Consider the following 24,662-nt stretch of genomic DNA (forward strand, 5'->3'; position numbering starts at 1 on the left):
TTTATATTCTATTATATTTGTTTTTATCATATAAACAAATTAACTAACTTTAACTTTAAGTAATAATGATAACATGTTTTTTTTAAAATGAAATTATTATTAATCGTGCCAAGAAAAATTATACTCTTTTTAAAATGTGATTAAAAACAAAAGACAGAAATACAGCACGAGCGGTATAAAAATAATGTTTTAATTTTTAACTACACTTAATTATTTATAAGAAAATTATACAAAACTTTTAAAGCTTATTTTTAGGAGTTTTTTATAATATATGTATGTATGGTTTTTTATTTTCTACCTATTAACTATTGCATAAATTCATGAAAAATAACAAAAAAAAGTATTAAATATAGAATTATATAATACACATTCAAGGCACATGTCAAGAAACTAGTAGATATAATAGTATAAATAAGTTGTAGCAATTAATTTGCGAGTCAATGCTGTAAATTAATGGAAAGGCTGAGGGATATTTTTTATCCATTTATAATTGTTTTTGTTTTTCCAAATCTCTATAAAGTGAAATTTAACTCCTAACAAATTTCAAAGACTAGTGTACTCAATACAGAGTTAAAGAAATAAAAGTAAAGAAAATCAAATGTAGTTTGATTTTTCAATTCATTATTTCTTAGTTATTTTTCAATTTTCTATTTCTTAGAAATTGAAAAAATATTAATTATTTTAACACTTTTAAATGTTTTCTAACTTTTTGCACATTTTTTAAATAATTTTAAAAAACAATATAAATTTGATCAACTCATAAATTTAAAATCTATCCATTATCACACTGTATATTTATAAATTTGTACAAATAATAATGATTACTCATTGTAGTTTATATTTATAATTTTATTTCTTGATTTCAAAATAAAAAGGAAATAATTAAAAGGAAAAATTTTACATTTTGGAGAAGACATGGATCAAATTAAATATAAGGCAAGGAGTTTAAAATCAAAATTTGAATTAAAAAAACAAAAAGTCCAAAAGAAAAGAAGTCAGAACACATGGAGCATGACACGCAAAAGACATAGCGTTGAACCCGGCCCATTATGAGCCCGTTGGCTCTAAGTTCGAGAATCTGGAGGTACTGTAATAAATGATCTGGACCGTTTAAACTCTCAACAACCTACGGTCCACATTTTCTCGCAGAGAAACATGGTACCGTAACTTGGTCTTGAGAGAGAGAGAAACCCCCAAACTCTGGGTTTTCTCATCAACCAAACAGAAAATTCATCTTCCATAATCGACTGTCTGACCCACCTGGATCCTCAGTTTGAATCCAAAATTCAGTAAGTGTTTCTGTTTTTTGTAAAATAAATTACCCTTTGTAGAATTGTTCACTTCCTAAATGGGTTTAATTTAGACAGTTAACGAAGATGAAAGGAATCAACTTTGTCTTTTGGGTTCTGGTAATTGTTTAGAAAGTAACAAGGAATTACGTTAAATAGTTATATATATGCATGCATATGTGTGAATGTAGGTTCAATGCCTGTGAATTTTGTTTTGACTAAAATAAAATGAGAATAAGATTATGTCAGCATACAAAAAGAATGTAATTCTTATTTGTTTTCTGATCTAATAAAAATAGACTGTAACTTGGTGGTGAAAGAGAAGTTATGGGTTTTGATTTTTTTAATCATTCATTTTAGTTTTAATGTAGAATTTATTTAGTGCCACTTACTGCTGAGTTTTAGCTCAAATGTAGACCTATTCTATTTTTTATATTTTATATTTTTAGCTTAATTATGTTTTAATATTACTGTTACCTGAATTCTTTTAGCTTCTTTTCTTCATTAACTGCAAAAAAAATGCTAAATTTTGAGTGTGGTGCACTTTTGTTATCTATGATGGCTGCAAATTACCTCATTGTGCACTGGAAACTTCTGTTCTGCAGTGGATTTGGAACATAGTCCTGATGTTCCAAACGAGGATCTAAATAATTCTACAGATGGCAATCCTCAGCATGGTAGTGATGGCACAATCGGTGGAAGTTCTATAGAAGCAACATCTCAACCTGAACAAAGTGATAAAATGACTCCAAATTCCACTGGGGGTTTTGAGTTAACTGTAGTCGAACCATATGTGGGTCAAGAGTTTGAATCGGAAGCAGCTGCACTTGAGTTCTATTGCTCTTATGCCACGCGTACAGGTTTTGTTACTCGAATGAGAGATCACAATTGCTCTCAGCGTGATGGATCTATCATTTCAAGAACACTAGTTTGTAACAGAGAGGGTTTTCGAAAGTCCGCTGATAAGCCTAGAATGCCATGGTCAAGAAAGCCTCGTGCTGTCACTAGGGTGGGTTGCAGAGCAAGGGTTTCATTTAGAAAGCAGAGTAATGGGGCTTGGGTTATTAGAAGTTTAGTAAAGGAGCACACTCATCCATTGGCATTGCCCGAGAACCAATCTCCAAAGGCTAGGGGAAATCCCAAGATCTATCAAGTTCCGGTCAGATCTTGTCCCTAAACTTGTTCTTTAGCATGATACATGATGACTTTTAGTTTTGTTGATGTGCTATTACTTCACTTATTCCCTTCAGCCACTCAATTGATTCTCTAGCAAAACTGTGATGAACTTGACCAGCCATTTGGGATCACATGCAACGAGTATTTGATTTATAAACTTTAGCACTTGTTGCCAATTTTGAAGTTATTGCATCTTGTATTTAAAATCTGTCTAGTTCAGGTCATTTTTAGCTCTTTCTTGCCCCCACAATTTTCAAGACTGCCCATAGAGCAGTAGATAGGAAAACCGTGGGTCATTGTGGCAATTATGTTCCTGGTAGCTTCCAGAGACTGGTAAATCCACTTAAGTGGGCGGTTGTTTATAAACAAAACTGCGAGTGTACATGTACTATCTATGAGTCTGTCTCACAGCTGCCTTAAGGAATGAGCCATGCAGCATCTCACTATTTCAAGGTTGATGACTTATTAAATGCTCGTATAATTTTTGTCATTGCATTCATCTTTTTTAATTAATAATGATTGCTCGAGGGCATCTGAATTGTGCGAGATTAAAAGCTTTGGCCGGAGACTCATTTCTGACCAGTTAGTTCTCATGTCCTTTTCTTTTTCTGATGATTGCATGTTCCTGTTTCCCCCTAGGCTGATGACAAGAGAGTCCATGAACTGATGCGAGAGCTGATGGTGGAGAAAAAAAGGAATGCTTCCCTCACAGAATTTATACAGCTTTTATTCAATCACATCGAGGAGCACACGCAAGGCTTGTCAGAAAAGATCCAGTGCATAGTAGAAAAGGTGAACAAGATGGAGTCAGAAGGAAAAAAGTCAGGATCTGAGATAATCATGTCATTGTAATGCAGCAGCCGACAGCATGCAGTCCTGAGTTGTTTTTGTCTTGCAATTTAATTTAACTCTGCAAACTTGAATGAATGAATGAGTGCTCATTGTGTCCCCCCGTTTTTAATGAAATCCGAAATAAATATTATTTTGCTGTTATATAAAATATAAACATATACAGAAGTATAATGGTTCCATTCCATGTGTGCAGTGTTATTCAAATAGGGATTTATAACAAGAAATTTGAAATAGAGTATGTTTGGTAGTGTGGTAGTGGTTGTTTTTTAAATAATTTTTGTGCTGAAATGTATGTAAATAATATTTTTTTTATTTTTTAAAAATTATTTTCAACATCAACATATCAAAACGATCCAAAATATACAAACCATATTAAATTTTAACAAAAAAAATTTAAATTTTTTAAAAATTAAATTTTTTAGGAATGCGGTTTATACCGCATTCCAAAACAAATTTGTAGTGAACTAAGACAATGCGTTCTAATTGTGTTTATAACTATAAAATAACTAAAATTTTTACTTAGAATTTGAAAGATAAAATTTTTTAATAAATAAATAAATAGAATATAACTTAGATTGATATTTAAAAAAAATAAAGAAAATAGCAAGAATTACAACAACCATGTACGACCATACAAATTTCATCAACTTCATTTATAAAACAAAAATTCTGAATTTTTTTTTTGAGTTATAAATTATATTACCCATAATCCCAACATGTGTATATATATATAACAATACAATTATATGATGTGATGCTAGTGGTTAAAATTTTCTGTAGGAGAATTATCCTAAATGAGTGAAAAGATGGTTCCATTCATTTGCTTGAGGTAGACAGACCTCCATCGAGTGGACTGCCAACTTGTTCAAATATCCTAAACAAGTTGATATCTTCATAAAATCCTGCTTTTTCAATAATTTTATTTATTTCACAGCCTTTTTCATAAGATTTCAAGCATTAGTAGGATTTAGATCGCTTCGGCTTAAAATCTCAAGATTATAAACTTTTTAACAGGGGATTTATAATTATCATGCGCGTGCATTCCCACATCAGTTTAAGTTGACCTTAGCGATTAGAGTGGTATGTTGAAGTCTTGAAGACCTCAGCACTCTGCAGTTTATGTATCCATCAAATACGGGCATCTGCATGTAAATGTCTTCCATAAGACTAATTAATTATAGCGAATCTTACTGATCCGAGAAATAACATAGATCAAATATAGTTTAAATAGAGATCCAGATATATCACGACCTATATGGAAATCAGAGCAAGATTTTATTTCATACCTTTTTTTTTTTTTTTTGAGAAATTATTTGCCATATCGGGAAAGATAATTGTTTTGCTCTCCTCTTTAGGGTGTAACAATACAGTGAAAGAAGAGAATCATTTTCAGAATAATACCTCCGAATGGATATAGCGAAAATGATAATGACTGCCTTCACGGAATTCTGCAATCAAGTATTTGGTTTATTTATTGAGCTTTGAAAGCAGTTAAACACTTCAGAGTCTTCATTCAGTTTATATATTTAAATTTAAATGGAAGATTTGATGGAGTCAAGCAGAAAAGACATGATGAACAGCGCCTGGAGAAATATGCAAAAGCACATCTAATTCTCTTACACAGAATCACTCAAGAGAGGATAGGCTTACCATATAGAGCACCAGATATGCAAACTTATCGGATGGTTTTGAAAGGCACATCTCTTCTGAAGCATAGACAAGAAGTAAACTTAAAACTGGAGATGATCAATCATTTCAGAATCCTATGGACAACGAACAACAACAAAGCACCCAAAAAGAAGTTAAAGCCGCATTTTCTTTGAAGTTTTACCCAAAATCTGTATAGGAATTCACTATGTCAAAAAAAAAAAAATTAAACATTTGTCACCGCTCCCAGATTAAAATTAAATACAGTATCATTTTCCTACCTGGCTCCTTACTTAACTATATGTCCTTTCGATGATTACCACCTCATCAGGATAAACAAGTCACAGGATCCTATCCCTTTCATCAACCTAAGTTGGCTAACACCCCTCACATTGGATTGAATCTAATCGATTCCAACAAATTACATCAAATTGATTTCTATGTACAATAAACAACAAGAATAAAGATTCTCGCTCAAATGTGGATATAGAAAGAACCTAAGAAGGTTAACAAAGGAATGGCTGGAAGGCATTTAGCTACCTAATTTAAAGGCATCCACAAAGAGGCCTAAGCAAACACCGGCTTTCCAATAGTTCATCATCGCTACAAAATATTGCAGCCTCCTAGTAGACAGGGAAGAGGGTTTTTTATACATAAGCATACCAATCCCCTCAATGGCAGCAACCACAATGCCTGCAACCAATACATCCCAGTCACCTGTCTGTCCAAGTATTGTAGCCAGCGCATTTGCTGTATAAAAACCTAATAGGAGGAGAAATATTTTCATGGGGAAGTTTTTTCTTGCTGAATTCAGCTTTTCTAGTAGCTGTCTGCCACCTGCGCTTACTATCCTGCCTAACCGAGTTCCACCAAGACCAGGAGGACTATCACCATTGACGTTCTCTTGTCCCCCATTTCCAGGCAGCCCACCAGTGTCCAAGGCAAAGGCTATTCTCCAACCTTGTCTTCTCAGCTGAAACCTGTTTTGGTACAGTGAAGGCCAAAGCCATGATAATAATGAGATGTGGCTGAGCAAACCGGAAACCAAAGCCAGATACAAGATTGTTAGAGATTTAAATTACAAGGGATGAAAAATTCAACTTCTTATAAAAAGCTCATAAGAATGAAAGCAACATCCGACTTGCCACAGCAGAACTGGAATGAGGCAGTTGAGTAGAATCATGAGGCCTACAACTTAACTATACAGTCATATGACCAATTTGGCGAGAAAACAGCAGCAGCAGCAGCAAGTAAAAACACAAGTCTTACTGTACGAGCATCATCGTGGAAACCATAAAAGACTGAATGAACATATTTAGTAAGTTTCTGAATTGTTCCAAAATCAATTGGATGTGCGATGAACTGAGGAATGGACTAGCTCATATTAATCAGACTTCCAAGGCCAAAAGAATTTTCCAAAACTGATTAATTGATTGTGTAAGTGACATAATAACTCTGCTTTCATGTAGACCCTTTTGTTGGGAGATGTAATTATCGAACACCACTAATCACCATTTATGTCAACTGTTCTTCATAATTGATACTCTAGAGTGAGGGTTCAATGGCTACAAAACAACAGCACTATGATGAAACGTAAACAATGCCAACAAAAATGAGATATTGATTCCAAATATTATGATTAGACTATTCCATGTTCCTGGATTCACAAGAAAATAGCTCTTCGACAACAAATATGTCTACAAACTTTAAAATGTACCTCGTCTTTTGAAAAGGCACAAACTTTATGCCAATCTTTGATGCCTGTCCGCTAAAACTGGGTTCACTGTTCCTGTTCTGCATTGCACAAGTTGCAATGGTTATACAAGTTCTTTCAGAGACTTCATTCACCATTACTGATAAACCTGACTGCAGCATTCTTGCTCCCACTTGACAAGCCATCAAGAACTAAGAATCATAATTTAGAAGCAGTTAAACCATCCATTTCCATATAACATTCATACCCAATGTACAATCATTGTGATTGCTAAAATCTTCAATTCAATAAGTGCTCCTCAAATTTACAATTATCAAATTTAGGCCCTTGTAAGAAAGTTAGAAACTTCTCAAACTTTCGATGCTAATACCTCCATTGCAGCATTCAGATAATATGAAGTAAAAAACTATACCACAAATCTACGAAAAGACCCATTAAGGTTTTTAATCAATTGGAAAGATTGAATCAATAAATAAAATGATGAATTCAAGAAGTAAATAAAACCCTAACCTTTGGGTGATAATTTTGAGGAGAAAGTTTCAAGCTTTGGAGTTTCTCTCCAAATTTCTTGCTTCTCTGCAATGCTATTTGTGTGTCTGGTTCTAGAGGAAAAGCGCCCGAAAAATAAAGAAAATGAAACGGAGTCAATTATAGCTTAGTCCTTATAGTTTATAAATATAATCAATTAGCTCTCGTAGTTTTGAAACTATATATTTAATCTTTATGTTTTTAAATCAATTTATAATTTAGTCCATTTTATGATATTTTCTATTTTCTTTTTCTTTTTCTTTTTCTTTTTAATAAATAAAAAAGGATAGAAAATAAATTCATAATATTAAAATATTCATGATAAAATAATGTGTTCTTAAATAAAATACAACCATATTGAGCTATCAACATCGTCAAGTAAAGGGACTGCTTTGTTTTATTTTCAAATATGAGAATCTAATTTATAATTTACTCAAGTATAATGCTGAAAAGAAAGGGATAAATTAGGCAATTAGCACCCAAGATATAATTAAATGTTGAAATAGCATAAAATAAAAAAGTTCTGGCAAAATAGCACAGTTTAAAAATATTGCGGTTCAGAAACATGACATTTGATACATGTCGTATTTCAGAACCACGACATTAATAAAATGTGGCATTTATGAACCATGACATTCTCAATAAAACTGTTTTGAAAAACAACTGAATATTTAATAAAACGGTTGGACTATAACTAAAATGATTAGATTATTTTGGTTATTATAAGGTTTTGGGTCATTTTTATGTTTTAAGCCTAAAAAAATTGTGAAATTATAGTTTTCATTAATCTGAAGTTTTATTTATTTTATGATTTTAGAGAGTTGAAATATTTATAATTTTATCAAAATTTAGACAAAGTTTCCTCTATATAGGAACTATATCCAAAATTTTGTTCCGTTTTAAAAAAACCTGCAAAAAACCACAATAACCGCAATCAATAAATTCTAACTAAACTCAGTATATTCTCATATTTCATGATCATAAGTAGCCAAAAAATGCAAAAAACAACAATCATAAATACAAGCAAAATGAATATAAAATAATTCAATAACACAATATTCAAGTAAATCTAAAATATATAAATATAACTCATCTATCTATCTACGTCTACGTCGTTTACTGGATGATCTGAACTCGTTAGTAGCACTACCGAATTTAACTTCTGTTCTTGCCTGAGTGATTTTATTCTCTGCCACAACACTATCAAGAGTTAGCTTTTCTCCAAAGATTTTAAGTCCAGTGCGTCTAACATTTAACCAACCACCTGAATGCTACGATGTGAACTTCGCTTTCTTCGTCAGTACTACGAAAATAAGATGTGGCCTCTCGACCCTCCCTCAAGAAGCGAACCAAGTATTAATAAAATATTAATGTTAAATTAAAATATAAATATACAAAACTCAATGGTTAACATATTATTAGTCGTAAAAAGAGTTTATTACTTACATGATGTTGAATTTGTTGGGTATGTTGTCCGTACTGCATATATCCAAGTGGAGAAACTTGCTCAAGATTCGAAGTAATGATCCGTCGTGCTATACTCATGTATCAAATCACATACTCCTCGTCGGTAATCACTTGATGCATCTCCATAAATATCTCATTCATTCAAGTTATTTCAACATCAACATCATTATAATTTTACCCAAGTCCATGACAAATGATTTCTTTCATTTCTACATACGACATGCCTAAATTACCAGTTAACAACAAGCAGCTCCCGTCATTGTATGAGACACTACTGTTCGTTTCAAGAATAATATTGTAACCATAATGATTTAACATAAATATATTATTAGACATTTTGTAAAAAACAAATCAGATTCTAGTCAATTTTAAATAAATTGCACTACCTCAACCCTAGTTGGAAAAATTCATATCAAATTCAATTAAACTCCCGAAATTTAATGTTAAAGCAAACTTAACAAAAAATTAAATACAATTCATGATACATTATCAATTAATATTTTTTTATGCTGAATTGCATTAAATCAAATACATATTCATAGCAAATTAATTTAATTCCAAAAAAATATTGAATTCGTTAACTTAGTAATAATTCAATGAAACATGTAATTCATCATAATTCAACAACATTAATATTATATTGCATGAATGAGTATGGGTATTTAACTATATTATTATTTGATTCCAACAATATATATGAAATTTATAATCTGATAATTTAATTTAATTTAAATTAAATACAATATATAATTAATTTATCATTAATTTAACTTATTTTTATATTTAATTATATCAAATAAACTCTAATCGAATAAATTTTTAACTAATTTCCAAACTGTAGAGAACCATCCCCTTCTCTCTCTCTCTCTCTCTCTTTTCCCCCCCTCTTAATATATATATATATATATATATATATATATATATATATATATATAGATATATATTAAAGCTCATTCCTTGGTTTCACAAGAAGCAATGGAAAAAAAACAATATCCAGAGTTCAGGGAGACAGGAATTGTGGTTTTGATGCTGTTATGCATCTTTACCACCATATCCACTTCAGTTTCTATACAACAAGAAGAAGGAGGAGCAGAGGAATTGATTTCTTCATCGCCCAGAAAATGGGAAGACAGGGTTATAGAAGTGAAAGGAGGGCCAGAGTCAATTATATGGATAGTGCAACTCTCTGATCTTCACTTCAGTGTCCACCATCCTGAAAGAGCCCTTGACTTCAAGAGAATTGTGGGCCCTGCTCTTAAGATGATTAATCCATCTCTCGTTCTCATCACTGGTGATCTCACAGGTATAATTATTTGTTGGTTTTTTTCTTTTGCGAGTTTGGGCTTATGAGTGTTTGTTAATTTCAAGCTTGACTCTTTTTGTTGAATCTTGGGGGTTAAATTATGTGAAATGTATATGCATTTATAAAGCACCGAGCTCCATTCCCAAATTAGAAAATTGAGTGGAAGAGTTTTGATGCCTCGGGATCTTAATGCTAATCAAACTGTCCCTTTTTGATAGCTTAGTCGATCAGCTTTAGATAGCTGCCGGCATACTGCAAAGATTTATCCTTTTCATGCGCGTCAATTTTTTGCCTGTGACATGCAAAGACATGATTTTTAAAACATATGAATAAGCCAAGTACATAATGTTCTGATTTTTTTAATGAACTTTGCGAATCACGATGATGGCTCCGCTGATACACTGGAAACTTTTTTGTTGCTTTTTTTACCAGATGGGAAAAGCAAGGACCTGTTAACAATGAAACAAAATGAAGTTGAGTGGATAGAATACAGGAATGTAATGGAAGATGTTGCTAGAAGAAGTGGACTAGACAAGAGGATTTTCTATGATCTCAGAGGAAATCATGATAATTTTGGTGTTCCAGAGATTGGTGGTTCGTCTGATTTCTTTTCAAATTATAGTATTAATGGGCAGTTCGGAAGAAAAGGAAATCTCAACAGTGTCACGGTTGAGGTTGGTCTCTACCTTCAGAATATGTTTTCAGTCATAAACTGTTGTTTTCAAGGACAAATGGGTGGCTCAAAATGTCTTTCCTTTTTCTTTCTCGTCATTTTTGCAGCATTTGTTCCCAAATGTCAAAACTATGACTATCGTTTTTTTTTTTTTTTTGGTGATTTCAGCATCCTTCAATTACTTATATTTAGATTCTTGCTGCCAATTTCAGAGTTTTGAAACCCTAAGAAAATATATGATTTTCCTTCATTTTCTGTTTTAAGATTCATATCTCATTTGAAGCTGAACTTCCAGTGTGAATTCTCTAGCTGTAGGCATGAATACATATCTCTTGTTTCAGCCAGTAACAATGTCAAAGCTTTACTTGACTCCTCTTCTATGTATTTCATTCTGTTCTGTCTTCTAGACTGGTGACCGCAAACATCTATTCGTTGGGTTGGACAGCACAATGTCTGCCGGTGTACGAGGGCCAACTAATCTTTTTGGGCATCCAACTGACCAACTACTGGCTCAAATAGATTCACAGCTATCACAATGGGATTCTGAAAAAGGAAAACCTATAACTAAGATATCCTTTGGGCATTTTCCACTTTCATTCTCAGCATTGTCACATTCTCAGAAAAGCTTGAAAGATGTTTTTCTGAAGCATTCAATATCAGCTTATTTATGTGGGCATCTCCACACAAGGTTTGGTAAGAATTTAAAACGGCATCACCAGTCAAATGAAAACTTTCTGTCCTCGCATGAGTTTTTTCAGTTAAATATGCACCAAAAACCTTCTGAGAGCGCTAAAAACTGTTCATCTCAAGCACCACCACTTAAGGAGTTCTGGGAGTGGGAGATGGGTGATTGGAGGAAAAGTAGAGCCATGCGAATTATGGCTGTTGACAGAGGTCATGTTTCATACCTGGACATTGACTTCAAATCAGGAACCAAAAAAACCATTGTGTTGCCCACATTTCCACTAGACTCCCGCTTCATGTCAACATCTTCATTCCATCAGATGTATGAATGTCAACATATGGTCCCTTTTTCTTTCGAAACAATCAGATGTATAGTGTTTTCCATTTCTCCAATTATGTCAGTTGTGGCTAGGATCTATGACACAAGACCAGGAAGTCCCCATTTGATCATGGAGACAACCATGACCAAGATTGTGAGGGATGTATCAAGGGGAGACATTTATGCAGCTGCATGGAATTTTAAAGCCTTTGAGGATCCATCTCCTGATAGATTTTGGCTGCAAATAGAAGTAACTGATGCAATGGGAAGATCAACTTTGTCTGAACTAAGGCCATTTTCTGTAAATGGTCTAAGTGCTAAGATCTCATGGACATGGAAGGAATTTTTTGTCATGGGTTGTCAATGGGCTGCCTTGTACTACCCAATATTCTGGTCTGCTATATATTTAATGTTCTCCATTCTTCTCATTCCAAAAATTTGCCTCATTTTCTCTAAGGAGCAGTACTCTTACAAGACTTCCATATGTGAAAAGGGTTTAATAAATTGTATAGCATGGGTTCTGCAGGACCTCTGCAGGATTCCTGTGGTGTGGTTTGGTATTTTAGGATACTTGATCTACCTTATTTCATGTCCCTGGCTTATTGGGCAAGTTTTCACTGATGGTGAGAACAGGGGGTACATGACCTACACGGGATGGGTTGTGAAAAATTTCAACAACAGTGAAAAACACGAGTATATTGGATCTCCAGATATTATGGTGGTTGTGCTTTCCCATTTCTTCTTTGTGGTTATACCTTCTATATTGGTTGCTGGAGCATTTGCTGCTGAAAGAGGTATCTACAAAGAGCATTTCCTATCACTTTCAGGCAAGAAAGAAGATGATGATTCTAGTCAGAAGAATAAGAGATCAGTAAAGTATGATAACCAAGGACGTAGAATATCTAAATTTCTTTTTGTGGAGAGGTTGTTTCGGAAAATTCTCTTGGTGGTTTGCTTGGTGATTTGTTGGAAACATTTTATGGTGAGTATCAACTCTGTTCTATTATATGTGCACATCGTGTCTACAAAAAATGCATGCATTGCATCTCATCACATAGTAGTAGCCACTGCCATTATTCTACTAGAAAGTTGAAAGTGATGGATTACTAAGCCAGTAAACCACTAATTGCTTAGTCAGCGATGGTTGTTGCATAATGTAAGTAGAGTATTGGCTTATGGAGTTAGGAAATTTTTTATTAATGACCGAGCCATTTTTTCATTGCTTTTTAAGGATTATACCTCTTATTCCGGTAACCAATTTGGAAATGATACTTATTCAAAATCCCATCGAATATGATCGGATATGATATGCTTGAGTACATAGGAAAAGGACTATGTACTTTGAACCATGCAAGCAACCCGCCTTGAATTTGGAAACGTATAAAAATGCTGGATGGCAGTTTATTAGATTTGATCATCTCATCTCTTTTCTAACTTGGTTGCTTGTCTCACAGAATTGCAGAGTTCTCATAAAAGCATATGAAATGAACCCCTTGCTTCACTTTCCAGTGTATAGCCTTGCAATTCCATTGCTGTTGGCTTATGCCGTGTACAAAACCAGAAGTATTCAATGAACTCTCTGCAGAAAGTAAGCCTTGCTCAACACCATCGAATCAGAAGGCAATTTTTTATTAGTTACCACAGGACACACGGGAGAGGCGGGATGACATAGATTGACACTACACTTGACTTCAAGCTGTTTGAAGATGCAAATTGTTGCGCAAAAACGGGTGTGTGGAGCACTGACATGTTTACGGTAGCCGACCCTGGACTACCCTGGATGGTATGTGATCAAGAGACTTCCTAGCGGACTTATGTTTGGCTTTCTAGGATGGGAAGTTCAAGTTTTTAGTGCATGACTAATACGATTGCAAGCAAGTTACCAGAAATGGAGTAACAACGTTTTCATGCCCAAATTTTCAATCGAAGTACTGTTACAATTTTTTTTTATTCAGATGATTATTTTGTCCTCAACATTACTTAGTTTCTAAAAGAAAGAAAGAAAGAAAGGGAATGCACATTATTTTTGCATAATAACCAGCGTAAAGATAACAGGTGGATCATGAGGTTGTCATGGACCATGCTTTTCGTAGCGTTTTAAGAAAAGAGTAATTGCACTTCAGTTTTGACAGACCACCAAATCCTGTGTCGTCCTATCTTTTTTGGGGCATCTATAAAGGGAAAGATGCTTTCGCGCATTTGGCGAGGACATTTGATTGCTTATCTACTCATGTCCATTTGTTGCAAAAAGCATCCCCTTCCAAGAAACTTTGCCCAAGACTGCAACATGCCAGGAAATCTCTCTCCTTCGACGGGGTCGAAACTTGCCTTTAAAATATCTGAATTTGCAAAGTTGTTACAAAACTAATGATCTCTCTGGCTGGTTTGCTTTGTCTTCATTTTGCTGCTCATATTACTCAGCTGCAAAGGCTTACTATTCGTTGTACCAACAAAACATCCACCCCAGATGAATTATCTGTGAGCAAAACCTGATCGACTAGACAAAGCATGCTTCTTGTTCATGACGAATATTGATGAAAACATCCTAAATAGCATACCGACAGCCTAAATGGAGTCGTGCCACGAATGGAAGAAACTACGCGGCATTAGATTATTGAAAAAGAAAGGGGGTAAAGGTATAGGGAGAAATTAAGAGTTAAAAATATATTATAAGCATATAAATATTACACATTAAGGCTGTTTATCTGGCAGATCCAAGTCCAGATAAATGGTGCAACATATATTTATTTCATTCTACCTGGGGCAATTCAAGCCTATTGTCCCCAAGTTGATTTTTACTTGTACAATGCACTTGAAAGCACTAAGAACAGCTACTAGTATCATCAATATATGATCATAAGATTACAGATGAATGCACTTTGCATGGATCCTGATTCATCATACCCTTATAACTTAACATGGAAACGATCACAGAAACTATATACAGCTGATTCCAGAAACAAGACAGACAACGAGATGTGTTTTCTTTCCCTTGCCACCCTTTCCTCCTATTTCTGTTCTCCTTTATTTTTGCAGTTCAGGTTTTGCAGACCGAGGGATCAAAAGAGCCCATTTTGCACTTTCCCCAGCAATGTTCTTAAGTGTCTTCCTTGCTACAACTGAACAGGCAAAGAGGCCAAGCTGATGACTCATCCGGGTGGCCAATCTAGTAGGAAATGAGATTTACCGACGTTGTTGGCACATTGCACAAATGGTGGCCGGCTTGATATTTGCAAAGGTGCAATATTCACAGGACCAGTGGCCTGGCTCATCAATGTTTCTACTAGGGCCACTTGACCTAGATGTTGAGCCCTTGCCTCTACCAGCTCTTGCCCTACTGCTACCACCTCCCAAGCTCTTCGAGCTTGCCATTCTGCTGCATGCACCATGGGAATCCACATCTGATAGACCATTCTCTAAAGCCCGGACTAAATTCTCAAAGTAGTTCCTAGTTACACTTCACAGAAAAACAATAACAAAAAAAATCCATCAACTCAAAATTCAATAAGCAAGGACAGGAGAAAGACAAATAAGTAATTTTCAGTCCCCTCTTTGCCAAGAATACTTTGACTGATTCCTACAGGTTCTGATTTGGGCTAAATTATTCAGATAAAACAAACTTTTTTCTAGCAACGTTTCAATCTAAATATAAAAAAATACCTGGTCAACCCGGCAAGTTTAGTGCGGAACTCATTAAAATCTTTCGACGGGCCCTCTGCATTTAGGTAAATCTGAAGCTCCTTCTCTGCACATTGATGCAGTCGTTCCAATCCAGACTCGGCCTCACCTGTGTAAATGGCATTAATCAAAACACAGAAGGGTTGAACTGTCTGCATTGAATAGAAAAAAAATGACCTACCTTGCAAATACTCAAAGAACAGTCTCTTGGCATGTTCATGCTCAGGCAAATAGTATCCATAGGCATAGGTCCATTTTAGAACTCTCCTACATTCAACTATCTGCAGACAGACAACAAATAATATCACACAAAAACAAACAAAAAAGAACCATTCTACAGAACTTAAACTTTACTACTATTTTTTCACTAAATGACACGGCATTTTGTGATTGGTACATCAAACATTCCATTCCACAATTATAATTGCATCATTAAAAGTGAAAACATTTGCATCCCATTTTTTGAAAAACTATCCTATATTATAAACGTAGTGTCGTCAAGTATATTTTAGTAAAAACTTCAAATATGCTTAGCATTACTCAACAAGAAATAGACATATTTGTACTCATACAGGACCGCTTACCTGTAGCCAGGCCTCTATTATGAACTTCAGCTGTGACTCAGGTTGGCATTGTATGTCACTCAGCTTCTCAAGCTACAAAAACACAAAATCAATACGCTTGTATGTACCCATGTATATTATGGGTTCCCAAAGAGAATATGATCAACTTCAAATTGCTCAAGAGGGTGCAATCATCTATGATTAAAATTGATTCTAGAATAAATCTTTAACAATTCCACAAGCATGGTATCTAGTGGGGGTGCCCAATAACCCGGAGATATTTCCAAAGAGGAAATGATAATTTTATGGCTTCAAGTTTCTGGGTTGCTACCACAATATCTAGGTTGACATTACCCAAAGCAACTTAAGGAAAAGAATCCACTGATCAACAAGATATGCCTTCCAGTAAAAATTACTCTCAAAGAATCAACACTGCTAGGATTGCTGACCAACAACAGTAAGTAGTGCTTACATGTACATTTTGCATTTGCTGTAGGTCTGCCAGTGCCTTCTGCCGAGACTGCAGGGAGAACAGAAAAATTAGGAATTAAATTTGGAAATGCAAAGGATTCAGATTTGTAATGTGTCTAGTGAGATTAGGAATTCAATATCACACAAAATATTAGAGCCAGAAGTAATCATATCATTCAAAAGAAATACTAAGAAATCATAGCATTACCGAGTAGAAAACAGTAGCCACTTGACCCATTCAATACATTTAATCAATACAAGTTTGTGCAGCTACTAGATCTCCAATCTCTTCCCTGTTTGAGCTGTCATTCTTGGAGTCATTGGAGCAATGATTTTGGTGACTTGGTTTTTTGAAGTTAATCTTTGGATTAATATGGGTTTTAGGATTTTTTTTTTTCATTTTGATTTTAGGTTTATGTCCTTAGAAACAGTTTAAATGAAATTTACTGGGATTGTTTTCTTATGCGATGAAGCTCATGTGTTTCAGACTTCCTCTAATCAACTGACAGGTCTCCAGGCCATCCCGTGATGTTCATGTGATGAATAAGCAGACAGCAGGTTACAAATATTATCAATCAGAGCAACACACATTTCGACAAAATTTGGGAGAATTACCAAAAATGGGACACAACATGAATTGACTTTTCCATCAAGCAAAGGAGGCTAATTAGAGCTCTCAAAAAAAAATCTCAAAACAAGAATGCTCCAAACTCCAAGCCTCTATATCCATTCCTCAGTTTCATATTTCTCCCAAAGTTCATGTTTCCTTAAAATGACTCCAGTTTTAATGACCAAAGTTCATCCTAAAAGTTTAGGGTCATCTCCACCAAAGATATTTCTAAGAATATCACATAAAGTTTATACAGTGCTTCCTAGAAAGTTTTCTGTTCAATATGTCAACAAACAAATGATCTGGAGGTCACCTTATAACAGAGAGATAAGACAATATCACGAGGAATAAGTTTACATGTAAAAAGGTCAGCTGCTTGTACTTACTGTTTGGTTGGTTGCCCATCTTTCATAATAATGAGTGTATCTCTCCAGAGAGTTTTTAGCCATTTCTCTTCGCTTCTCAGCGTCATCATACTGCAACCGGAAGAACCAATTGATGCAACATCAGATGACTATACAAGTCTATTCAAGAATTATCAGAAGACATGCAAAATGTCTGATGAAAAATAATCAGCATACCACTCCCTCTTGCTTTGCAGTCTCATAACGGTTACATGCATAAAAACCACCAGTCCTCTCTCCATGATCTGACCATGCACCAAGGCAAAGCCTGCAATCACATGTAACAAAATGGGGGTGCTTAGAAATGCACAGGCAAATAGCTTTCTTTCTTTCATTTGTTTATTTTAAGGAGAAGAAAGCAGACAGGAAGTTTAAAACAAACACAGATACAGATATAGGCATTTAAATCATATAAGCTGAGCTCTTACTGAGTTCATGGTGTTATTATTAAGATTAAAAAGATGCACTAAATAATCAAATCTGTTCCTGGAGAGAAATGATGCCAGATTTAAGTAGAAAATGAGGTTGTGATGGTGCAATCCTGTAACAAAGGAATTTTGATGTTGCCAGGCATAGAGAATAAGATTGCCTGGTTGAGGGTGAGGGAGAGAGCACAACTTTTGTGCTATCTTACCAACAAAACTCAAATTTGCAAGGTGGTGTGCATGTAATATGCATACAGCCTTGGTTTTTCTCAATCGGTCGCTTGCACTTTGGGCAAGGCTTGGAATTAGCCAATATCCTGAAATTCAATGAACAAATAATTTACTGTTAGGGGATATAAAACTTTTGAAAACATATCAGGAGACATCCTGAAGACCTAATTATTATCTTGTATGAAGGTAAGTTGAACTTCACACAAATCACATGCTGATATGCAAGTGCATCATGTGTGCTTGCATTGCACTCAAACTGATAGTTGCTAGGTTAATCTACAACATGGATTTATCTGAAAAATTAAATTGCAATTCCATCTCTCGTCATATTATCTATCAACAAACTTATCTGCAGTTAGGAACTGATCATTTTTGGGAAACAATACAAATCACAATGAGTTTCCACTTTTGAGGGTTTCTGCTTTTGGTTATCTTTACCTTGACCTAAAGCCATTAACTGGGGACATGAAAACTCTCTGCCTGCAACCTTAAAAAGCAAAACATCACATGCAGCATGGATCACAACACTGATTATTTTTTTGTATAAAGCCCAGTTGACTACAAATGGATAGTACTAACTTTTGCCACATCAATAAAACTCTATCGCAATATCAACTTCCTATCACGAGTGCTAGTTCTTGAAGCAGTCAAAGAAAGAGCTGGGTAAAATATGTGCAGTTATGGCCATACTCTTCAGAAATGTGATAGCTATCCAGTCCCACATCCCATGCCCTAAGTTACATTCCTATTTATCCAACAAACACCATAAAGTCCTTCACTGATATCCAGCCACCAAAATAATGAATGATTAAAAAAGAACAGCTCTATGTGCAGTACTCATGTTCCATACCAGTTCATATTTTCAGACTCAGCGCTGTTCTTCAGTATCCACTTGGCCACAGTACCACAATCAACAGGACGGTGAGCTTCCTCAGTACACTGCAAAATTAATTCCCTATGAGATACAATGCCAAGAAAAGGAACAATCAGATGTTCACAAATACACAACTATTAAGAAAAATAATGTTTCTCAGAGAACTGCAAGAAACTCAAGGAGACTCACATTCCAGCAAAAGCTGTATGCGCAGCGGCAGATAACATCATAGCTCCCGCTGCCAACAATAAAATCCACAGCATAATCACAGCCAGGAGCAGGGCACCATTTGGTCTACAAAATAACCCAAATAATATTCATTACACTGCAAAAAAAAAGGGGTTCACAATAAACAGGCCAAGTTTTCCTGGTTTCATGTGCGGTCATAAAATGCATAAAAAGATGACTGTCAAATTATCATTTTATTGTGGGAATGATTCAGACAACACTAAACTCAAAGATAAGTAGTTAAAGAATAGCAAATATAGAATTAGAATCCAAATTTGATGCAGAGCCTGACAAATCAAACTGTAAACCCTGACTTCAGCTCCCCACTAAGCTGAATCCTAAAAGTACAAATTTTCCAATCCCTGATCCTAGGCCACAAATTAAAATTATCAGAAAGCTCTAATGTAAGGCATGTTTGGAGCAAAAAAAGAAAATGGCCTTACTCGCTAGTCCCAAAGCAAAGTCACAATCGTAATGGCTACATAGTGTGGGAAAATAGCGTGCACAACCAAATACTGGTAAAGAAATAAAAGTTATTTTTTATCGTTTTAATTATTCAAGTAGACAATTTATTATCTTGATGTTTATTGATCATTTCCAAAACAACTAAAAAATGGCTCATGTTTTGGTTTATGATCACAGCAAATCTTTACTCTTTTGCACCTAGCATCATCAAAGCTAAATCTTAGGTCAAAAGAACAATATAGTATAAAAGAAAAAATGTTACTGTACATGCATGCAAATTTCAGAATGCAGAATTACCTTTCTATTGTCCTCAATATAAGATCTTATGAAATAACGAGAATATTTATCACTGTCTTCATTAGAAGTCAATACATTAATCATATCTTGACCAACTGCAGCATTACAAGATGGATCAGGACATCGCAACATCAAACATCCAGGACCATCATTAATGGCTGTGCTGATGTAACCTAGAAAGGAAAAATTGAAGATAACATTACAAAAAAATGTAAGTATAAAGGTTAAATTAAACCAGCAAAATTTAAAATGTTGATATGAGTTCTAGCATGCGCAGTGAGCTAAAACTGTCATCGCTGCATTTCAACAACATAAGCTAGAAAAGCAATCTTCCCTGCCATTAGTTTAACAGTTTCGTGAGCATATACACAACGGAGCAATTTCCATTTTTCCTACACAACAATTACATATGAACTTTTGGAATCTTTTTCAATTGCTATCACATAACAGCTTATACAATAGAACCACTATAATTCTGACATAGTAAATTTCTTCCCGGTGCCCATTGAGATTTCAAAAACTAGATGTTTTGACATAAACACCATGACTATTACTAAATCATAAAGAATCCAACTGGAGAAAATAAACTTTCTTCCCTAGACCTCACCCTGAAATACTTGTTCCAACCTTCTCAAGTTATCTCTTCCTCTTTGATGGTATAATTTATATAAAAAAAAAGTGAAACGTCAAAAAATATGGATAATAGTCCCATGAAAGATAGAACAACTCTACCCTATATTCAACAACTTGACTGCCACAGTTCCTCCATTTGTGGTCCACATGTAACTCTGAGCTCAATAAATATACAGTGGACTTCAAAAACCACCTGGAAATGAGAACACCTTATCCTGACTTAGAAGAAAATGCTTGAACATGTCACCTCTACTTGCTCACATATAATAACATTTTTTTGCACTATACACCCCAGATAAATGAAAAGAACAGTGATAAAAGAAAAATATCTCTAACAAGGAGTTTTTTTGCACATATATTCATTAATCAGCTCTTGCTAAGAGTAAGAGACCGCCCTTGAATTAATGATGAACTCCAGCTGAAATTCAAAATAACACATCTTCACTATGAATTCCAAAACTGATAGGGAAAATATTTACAAATATCTCTAACAAGGAGTCTAGCCAGGCCAAAAAAAAAATTATTGCTCTGCACCCCCAAATCTGCTGCCAACTCTTTAGATATTAGGAATGCCACCAAATAATTCAAAGCCCGAAACCAAGTATGTTTAATTTTGCATAATAAATTTTAGCAAGGAGATACTTTTGACTTGCTAAAATGCTCAGAACATAACAAACATTGTAGTCAACAATGCAAAAGATGCTTAAAAGGTAATATGATTTTGGATGTCTATGGAAATAAATCACATCTTTTATGCAAAACCACCATAGTTTCACAAACGTATCAATTGAGGCAGGAACATGGGAATAAAAAAATTTCCATTGCAATGTCTAGAATAACCTTACAATGAAACTAGCAAAGATGAGGCTTCTATGTTCTTGGGATATAACACACCTGCCCAGCATGAATTGCAAAATGCATGACCACAAACAACGGCACGTAATCTATCGGAAGGATAAGTTTCAAAACAAATCCCGCAAGTCATCTGGAAGAACAGGAACATTAATCACAACAAATTCGCAAATAAAACATAACCGAATAAAGCAAGCAAATAAGACATGGAATGCTTACTTCTCTACCATCCGGAAATGGAACAACCGGTTCCTCCAATAAACCAACAGCCCTTCGAACTTTTTCCTCATCCGCAAACCATTCATCGTGCACTTTACTCACACTCCTGCAAATCCACAGAAAATACAAATATTTTTCACTAAGATGAAAACCCACAGACCAAAAGGCTCATATTACTCATTCAAACAAACAAAAAGACACCATACTATCAATCCGAAACTATGCCAATCATTGCCTTACCAGTTATAGTACCGGAGAAGTATAGTGGCGGCAACCTTTGAAATGGAAAGCACAGTAGCTATCCTCATAATATCATCATCCTGTCGCTGTCGTATATCTCCTTCACTCAAAATTGTATAGTTTTGCTATCACATTAAACAAAACAAAGAAAAGAGCTTCATCACAAATTCATGCCAAAAATGTAAAGATTTGACAAAAAAGGAATCGAACTTTACTGATAACTACATAAATCACAGCTTAAAAAAGTACAGCAAACAGATGGCATCAAATTGGGATGAAAATTACAGAGTTTCCATTAGGAGTAAGAAGTACCTGGTAGCGATGAGAGATGAGGTCATCGGAATCATCCGAGTCGTTATCGATGAACTCGTAATCGGCGACGTCAGCATCGTCGCTGTCGAATCCATCTTCTTCTCCGCCGCTGTAGAAATCATCCTCCGCCGATTCCGCCGCCGCGTCTTGCATATCTAACTCATCCTCCGACACCATTGATTTTGAGCTTTGTTTGATATTGAACCCTAACAGATTGATACAATCTATATATGTAATTAGAAATAGATAATCAGAGAGAGAGAAGGAGAGGTTGGAGTGTAGAGAATGTAAATTAGAGGAAGACGGAGGGATGAAATGGAGATTTGGCGAAGGGAGAGAAGAGAGGAAAGTGAGGGATAGACAGGAAGAAAAGCTTTATGGTTTTGGTTAGGTTTGCTTCTTCTTTTTTTATCTTTTTTTTTACCCTCTTTCTTTCTGATGTAGAAGGGAAGGGAGGGGAAGGGAGCGGAAACGAAGGAAAGAGAGAGAAATTAATTATTTTTTAATACAGTATTATTATTATTATTATTATTATTATTATTATCTTTGATTGTTTTGGTTTAATTCAGTTTAATTTTATTAATAAAACTCAATGTATTACTATTATTAAATGGTACGTATAAAGAAATTAAGAATAATGGAGTATATGGTAAAGATGGAATTTGATTTTAGAGAGAGAGAGAGAGGCGATGATGTATAAAAAAGGAGGTGGGTTTTAGAGAATTGAGAAAAGGAGGGAGAAAGAGAGGGAGAGACTATTATATGAAAGAGACAGCTTTTGCTTTTGTTTTAAATAATAATAATAATTTATTGGAGGATGAACCGTAATAAAATAGGTTAAAACCCATAGACAGAGACAGTGGTTGTCCTGTAGCTTAAGTAACTGTTTTACATTATACTACAACTCATAGTTATTAAACCCGGCCCGGGGTTTGACCCGGCCAATAAGTCAGGTCCCGGGTTTTATAGGTCAACCCGGATCAACTCGGGTCAACCCGGTAAAATTAAAAAGAAATTAAAATTTTAATATTTCATATGAAAAAATCCATGTAAATATAGATTATACATATTATAAAGTTTAAAAGAATATTTTTAAAAAAAAATTTATCCCACATTGAAAAAACATAACTTTTTCCTTTGAAACATATAGTATATATACTAATGGGTTTCAAATCCCACATTGAAAAGATAATATGTTATCTTTTTAAGTTGAAGTATTTAAACCAAAAGATTTTTTATCCCACATTGACAAAACATGATGTTTTTCTTGGGAACATAGAGTATATATACTAATGGGTTTCAAATCCCACATTGAAAAACACATGGTTTTTTTCATGGAAACATAGAGTATATATATGAAAGGACTTCAAATCCCACATTGAAAAGATATTATGTTATCCTTTCAAGTTGAAGTATTTAAACCAAAAGGTTTTTTATTCCACATTGAAAAAACATGATTTTTTTCATGGGAACATATAGTATATATATGAAAGGGCTTCAAATCCCACATTGAAAAGATATTATGTTATCTTTTAAGTTGAAATATTTAAACCAAAAGGTTTTTTTATCCCACATTGAAAAAACATGACTTTTTTCTTGGGAACATATAGTATATATACTAATGGATTTCAAATCCCACATTTGAAAAAAAAAAAAAAAAACCAAGTTTCGTTCGGGTTCGCCTGGGTCGCCCGAGTTTGGCCGGGCTGTTGCCACAGCCGGTCTTTTATTAAACCCGGACCGGTCCAGCCACCGGGTCGACCCGCCGGGCCGGGCCGGGTTTAATAACGGTGCTACAACCATGAATTTTTTTAAAAAAATACTTTTTTTTTATTTTTTTATATTATGTTAATATTAAAAATAAAAAAATATTATTTACAAATAAAAAATATTTTGAAAAACAACCTCTATCATAATTATTAAACTCAGTCTAGGTTTAACTCGATCAAAAACCAGATCTCGAGTCATATAAATTGAATCAAACCAATTTAAAAAAATTAAAAAAATATATATATTTAAGGTTTTAACACCCAATTCATATAAAAATACCTATATATAATATAAACAACTAAATTAAAAAATTATTATAAAATATTATTTTATCTCATATTAAAAAAAATATTATCTCATCTTTGAAGCATCTTACATCTGAAAAAACACAATTACTCGCAGGAATGGCGTCTGGTGCATAACTTCAAAATTTAAGAAGTCTTCATGCCTTGCTTCGCTTTGCTTGAGATGGAAGCGTTCCTGAGTTCCGTCCAGGACATTGACATTTCTTTTTTCACGCTAACGTTTGCGTGGATCCTCACGGGCTAATGATGCACTTAGACACAGGACGATTAAGGAGACATTTTTTTGTGTTTCGACCATGATAGTTCAGATTTGATCAAAACTTCATTCTTCCTCCTTTGGGATCTAAGTAGTATTTGAAAATGCGATTGTTGTAACATGTTTGTTAAAAAATTGTTTTTTTATTTAAAATTATTTTTTTAATATTTTCAAATA

General features: G+C 34.4%; 4 protein-coding genes across 4 annotated transcripts; 2 read left to right on the forward strand and 2 right to left on the reverse strand.

The window, feature by feature from the left end:
* The first annotated feature begins 1,117 nt into the window (after nt 1-1,117).
* Nucleotides 1,118-3,447, forward strand: LOC7462115 (protein FAR1-RELATED SEQUENCE 12). Its single transcript, XM_002311225.4, has 3 exons — nt 1,118-1,289; nt 1,895-2,448; nt 3,105-3,447. Coding segments are annotated over exons 1-3 (768 nt in total). The 5' UTR covers nt 1,118-1,288; the 3' UTR covers nt 3,318-3,447.
* A 1,768-nt stretch (nt 3,448-5,215) lies between these two features.
* LOC7472461 (ycf20-like protein) lies at nt 5,216-7,312 on the reverse strand. Its single transcript, XM_002312164.4, has 3 exons — nt 7,189-7,312; nt 6,682-6,869; nt 5,216-5,944 (listed from the first exon to the last, which is right to left on the reverse strand). The coding sequence occupies exons 2-3, from the start codon at nt 6,861-6,863 to the stop codon at nt 5,497-5,499; spliced, it is 630 nt and encodes a 209-aa protein (XP_002312200.2). The 5' UTR covers nt 6,864-6,869; nt 7,189-7,312; the 3' UTR covers nt 5,216-5,496.
* A 2,303-nt stretch (nt 7,313-9,615) lies between these two features.
* On the forward strand, nt 9,616-13,689 carry LOC7462116 (putative metallophosphoesterase At3g03305). Its single transcript, XM_002311226.4, has 4 exons — nt 9,616-9,976; nt 10,409-10,650; nt 11,057-12,634; nt 13,107-13,689. The coding sequence occupies exons 1-4, from the start codon at nt 9,649-9,651 to the stop codon at nt 13,224-13,226; spliced, it is 2,268 nt and encodes a 755-aa protein (XP_002311262.2). The 5' UTR covers nt 9,616-9,648; the 3' UTR covers nt 13,227-13,689.
* Nucleotides 13,690-14,301: 612 nt separating this feature from the next.
* LOC7472462 (probable E3 ubiquitin-protein ligase ARI8) lies at nt 14,302-22,609 on the reverse strand. The gene is made up of 15 exons (XM_002312165.4): nt 22,155-22,609; nt 21,843-21,967; nt 21,603-21,708; nt 21,426-21,516; nt 19,899-20,071; nt 19,098-19,202; nt 18,885-18,973; nt 18,013-18,120; nt 17,556-17,646; nt 17,361-17,450; nt 16,366-16,413; nt 15,915-15,986; nt 15,512-15,611; nt 15,313-15,439; nt 14,302-15,109 (listed from the first exon to the last, which is right to left on the reverse strand). The coding sequence occupies exons 1-15, from the start codon at nt 22,329-22,331 to the stop codon at nt 14,836-14,838; spliced, it is 1,776 nt and encodes a 591-aa protein (XP_002312201.2). The 5' UTR covers nt 22,332-22,609; the 3' UTR covers nt 14,302-14,835.
* Nucleotides 22,610-24,662: the final 2,053 nt, after the last annotated feature.

This window comes from Populus trichocarpa, chromosome 8 (assembly GCF_000002775.5).
Source record: "Populus trichocarpa isolate Nisqually-1 chromosome 8, P.trichocarpa_v4.1, whole genome shotgun sequence".
Taxonomy (NCBI): domain Eukaryota; kingdom Viridiplantae; phylum Streptophyta; class Magnoliopsida; order Malpighiales; family Salicaceae; genus Populus; species Populus trichocarpa.

Coding starts and splice junctions, on each gene's coding strand:
- LOC7462116 (XM_002311226.4), top strand. CDS start 9,649: ATGGAAAAAAAACAATATCCAGAGTTCAGGGAGACAGGAATTGTGGTT. Junction 9,977..10,408: donor CATCACTGGTGATCTCACAG/GTATAATTATTT, acceptor TTTTTTTACCAG/ATGGGAAAAGCAAGGACCTG. Junction 10,651..11,056: donor TCAACAGTGTCACGGTTGAG/GTTGGTCTCTAC, acceptor TCTGTCTTCTAG/ACTGGTGACCGCAAACATCT.
- LOC7472461 (XM_002312164.4), bottom strand. CDS start 6,863: ATGGCTTGTCAAGTGGGAGCAAGAATGCTGCAGTCAGGTTTATCAGTA. Junction 5,945..6,681: donor GTGCCTTTTCAAAAGACGAG/GTACATTTTAAA, acceptor GTACCAAAACAG/GTTTCAGCTGAGAAGACAAG.
- LOC7462115 (XM_002311225.4), top strand. Junction 2,449..3,104: donor CCAAGATCTATCAAGTTCCG/GTCAGATCTTGT, acceptor GTTTCCCCCTAG/GCTGATGACAAGAGAGTCCA.
- LOC7472462 (XM_002312165.4), bottom strand. CDS start 22,331: ATGGTGTCGGAGGATGAGTTAGATATGCAAGACGCGGCGGCGGAATCG. Junction 19,203..19,898: donor ATATTGAGGACAATAGAAAG/GTAATTCTGCAT, acceptor GTTATTTTGTAG/ACCAAATGGTGCCCTGCTCC. Junction 18,121..18,884: donor GAGTCTGAAAATATGAACTG/GTATGGAACATG, acceptor ATTGAATTTCAG/GATATTGGCTAATTCCAAGC.